Below are 4,450 nucleotides of genomic sequence, written 5' to 3' on the forward strand. Positions count from 1 at the left end.
ACGTTTTCTCGATATATTAATACATTTTTTTATTTTGAAATGAAATTAAATTTATAGATCTAACAAATAATACTCACTATAATTTAATCTCGTTTTTAGCATAATGCAATAAAAAAAATAATTTGTATAGTTGTATAGTGGTTAGGCTTTTATATTTTCTGCATCGATATATTTGTCCTTTTAAAAATATGTGGAGATAAATTGGTAATCTTAGATTCTCTGACGTTTTCTCGATATATTAATACATTTTTTTATTTTGAAATGAAATTAAATTTATAGATCTAACAAATAATACTCACTATAATTTAATCTCGTTTTTAGCATAATGCAATAAAAAAAATCTCATAAGAATTTGTATAGTGGTTAGGCTTTTATATTTTCTGCATCGATATATTTGTCCTTTTAAAAATATGTGGAGATAAATTGGTAATCTTAATCTTTTAGATTCTCTCTCTTCAGTTGCTTCTACTTCTGGTAGAAAAAGGTCCCTACCTACTTTTCAGAAAGTGCAGAAAAATTGTTTATTTTCTGCTTCTTTTTTTTTTTTTTGAAGCACAAAAATAACTCAACAAAAAATAAGTATTTATTTTTGAAAAAAAAGGGGGTACTTTTGTCCTAGAATCACAAAGAAACCAGCCCATTGAATAATCTTTACGGTAGAATGTATGGCAGGACCATTGCCCTAGTATTCACTCTGTTTCTGGCTTCTTTGTATAGGGGTGGACGGTATGTATGGGAGGACCATCGCCCTAGGTCAGGTACATGGAAAGGATCAGCTGGTGGAGAAGTTATCTCCTTTAGTGGATGTGATGATCATCAAACTTCCGCTGATACATCTGTAAGTCTCAAAAAATTACATTGATGGGTCCAAGATTGTTACAGTTCTACCTGAGATAGCTTATCTTTTTTATCATTATCCCTGTAAACAGGCACTTTCAAAGATTACATCAACTGGGGCTATGACGTTTTGTTTCATCCAAGCCATTGAGCGTGGTCATGGGACTACATACGGAAGCATTCTGAATGCAATGCGCACTGCCATCAGAAATGTTGGCAATGATGGTGATGTTATAGGTGGTGGTGTAGTTACATCTCTCCTCTCCATGCTATTGACTGGAGGCAGCGGTATTGGTGGACTAAGACAGGTATGCTTGGGCAGCTTAATTTCAAATTCGTATGTTTAATTTGAAGAATGTTATACGGATTACTTTTATATACACCTCTATTATACATCTATTTTTTGTCTATTTTTTGTATTAAAAGTGATTGGTAAAATGTGAAAGAAAATACAAAGTTTGCCATAAAACAAAGTGTACAAATACCATTTTTAGGTCACTTTTCAGATTAGGCAAATAGAGCCCTTTCTTCTTATCACTTATGAAGTACGGACACCGGCATAACAGACACAGAAAGATGGCATATATATAAAATATGAAGTATAAACTTTTTAAATGTTTTGAATATTTTTAATTATTTAAAGATTTTTTTATCATTTTTATTTTAATAATTAATATTACATAATATTTCTAAACTCATTTCAAAAATATATAAGAATAGGGTTAGACATGCTGATACGTAATCATATTTGAGTGTGTCTAAGCGTGTTTGGAGAAGTATTTTCTTTTTAATTCAAAACACAGTTAGACAAGAAAGACATACATGTCACATGAGTATCAAAGTGTCCAAAATGTGTCTAACATGTAGACATAATAACTCAATGAAGTGTTCCTTCTTCATAGCTTATCACTTTTTTTCTTGGTCCTTTGGTTTTATACCAATTTGATCCCAAATCACTTTTATGCATAACAAATGAAGAATGATGTGTCACAAATAGTGTTACACGGTCTGAATTTTAGTGTGATACACATTGTATTACTTAATCAGTTAATTGTTGTTGATTATGTATGTGTTAAGAGAGTTACTGTGGAGCAAATTGGTAGATGATTTAATTTCAGTCCCTATCTTCAATATATATTTTAAAACATATTGAAATAGGGAATGACATTAAAGAAAGATGAAATGCATTTTGGTTCCTAAATGTACTTAGGGTGCATGTATTTCAACTTTTAGGAGGTTATTATGAAACATGAATTCTTTGTGAAACTGAACAAGTTAAAATCATTTTCTCAAAAGCTACTCTTCTAAGCTTCTAATAAAATTTTGAAAACATTTCTTTTTAGTTCTTATTATTTTTTAAAGAGTTATCCAAATATGTTAGAATCCTAAAATAATTGATAAAAGCTTGTTGACATTAAATAATCTACTAAAAGTTTAAATGTGATATCAAACATGTATTCAGAAAGTTAAAATTTGATATCATATTGATTGGTAAAAGATGCATGCGATATTTGTCCAATATTTTGGTTCTCAATAAAGTATGAGCATTCAGGAAATTATTTAATGTCATGCATTTTGAAGGGACCAAACTATTAAATTTTATGGATCTATTTGTTGTCAAACATTCAAAGAATAATGTAAATACTTTTATAGACTTGTTCCATGTCAAAATCTTCCGAGGACTAAGTGAATCTGAGTTACATATTTGTTTGTTTGTTTGGTCTTTTGGTCAGATAAAAGTAAGGGGGGGCCTGAAATCCCTTAATGCCATAATTTTCAAAATTTATTACAGAATTGTCACTGTTTTTAATTATGTATCAATTTATCGATATGCCATTGTTTTGTTATGTGGCAATATTTATTACTTTTTGTGTTGGCATGGAGGTATTATGGGAAATGCACCTCCACGTCAGCATTAAAAGAAATAAAATTTTCCACCATGTCAAAATAGTGACTTTTTGATAAATAATTTAAAAATAATGGCAATTTAGTAATAACTTTTAAGAAATATGGCTATTTAGGGATTTCAACTTGGTGAAATTTAGGGTTTGTTTGGTTTAAAAAACTCTTTTTGATGTTCATTTTCAATGGTCTCTATTTTTAGATTTTAATAAAGAAAGAAGAAAAAATTGTTATAGCAATCAAATCATGATGAAAACTCACATGCAGTTATCTTCATGTAAACTTAATAGTTGAGAATGGTTAGACAACAATTTCGTCGAATCATTTAAATCATCTTACAGTTCTCAACTATCAACTTTACGTGAAGACAATTTGCACGTGAATTTCCACCTTAAATCATATCTATGTTTTTACTCTTTACTTCACAATATTAAAAACAAGAAATATTAAAAATGAAAACACATACCAAACATTTCCTTATTTTCTCAAGTTGTGTTGGAACTTGGAACTCCTTCCCCTTGTAGAAGGATGCTCCATAATCTGGATTCATTAATTCTCAGTGTCGCCTGTAGCATCTATCTGTGTATTGAGATGCTCGTATAGTTGAACTGACTCCTCTTTATTACTTTTCTTTTGCCTTTTCTTTCTTTCAACAGGAACCACAGCTGACAGCTTGTGAACCGTTCGATGTGTATACAAAACCATTTCATTTATGATGTTTGGAGTTCTATATACAATTCTTTTGGCACTGCCCTTAACCCTTGTACATGAGTGTATTAATAATTACAATGATAAACGATAGTATTATAAGGAAGTTCATATTTTTTGGAAACACGGTAGGATGTATTTTACTGAATTTACATATGCCCTTGTGAATTTGATCCTGATCTAAGCTTATTGTTGAGTTGCTGCAAATCTTGGATTTCATTTCTACATTTATATATATCTTGTGTTACTAGAGTAATAGTTTGTAATAAGGGTGAGAGATGAATCTAGATTATTGGATTTTATTAGAATAGTAGTCAATAGCAGAAAGAGAAATGTTATACGCACCATTTCTGCACCATTTCTAATATTAAAAGTGGTTGATCGAAAAGTCAGAAAAGATAAGAAGCTTGTGTTTTATACTATAGAAGAAAGTGTACATGGAAGGAATTGAGAAGAGTGAAGCAGGAAGTTGATGTCCCCATGCTATTAGGGGGGAATTTTAATGAAATTACCAATGAGCATGAAAAGAGGGGTTGTAGTTCGTTGTCTATAAGCAGTAGATTGTTTAAGGTATGGATTGATTATATGGAACTTGTGGATTTGGAGTTGAGTGGTCGAAAATATACATGGTATGATGGTAGATCCTACAGCAGATTAGACTGGGTCTTTGTTGATAGTGAATGAGTAACTGAATATGAGAATTTAAATTTAAAAGGTTTTTTTTTTTTGTCTGAATTGGACAACCCCCAATCTTAGGTACCTCAAATGGATTGGACAACCAATTTAAAAGGGTTAAATCGCTCCCTAGCTGGTGTGTTTGGGTGAGATCGACTAGGGTCCCTAAACCATTCAGAACCTTAGAAGCTTGGCTGTCTCATGTGAACTTAAAATGTGGTGAAGGAGGAATGGGCAAGGTTGGGCAACAAATCGGTGGTGGAAAAGTTGAAAGAGTTGAAGGCGATACTACGGAGTTCGAATAAGGGGAAGTTTGGGGTGATATATC

The 4,450-nt window shown here is 31.3% G+C and overlaps 1 protein-coding gene across 1 annotated transcript in view; it reads left to right on the forward strand.

Moving 5' to 3' along the window:
• LOC107605330 (metacaspase-1) overlaps nucleotides 1-3,661 on the forward strand; it is a 10,992-nt gene extending 7,331 nt beyond the window's left edge. The window contains exons 3-5 of the mRNA XM_016307182.2: nucleotides 718-838; nucleotides 930-1,145; nucleotides 3,396-3,661. Coding sequence (XP_016162668.1) covers nucleotides 718-838; nucleotides 930-1,145; nucleotides 3,396-3,455 — 397 coding nt within the window. The 3' untranslated portion in view covers nucleotides 3,456-3,661. The remainder of the gene's footprint in view (nucleotides 1-717; nucleotides 839-929; nucleotides 1,146-3,395) is intronic.

Source organism: Arachis ipaensis, chromosome B06, assembly GCF_000816755.2.
Source record: "Arachis ipaensis cultivar K30076 chromosome B06, Araip1.1, whole genome shotgun sequence".
Taxonomy (NCBI): Eukaryota; Viridiplantae; Streptophyta; class Magnoliopsida; order Fabales; family Fabaceae; genus Arachis; species Arachis ipaensis.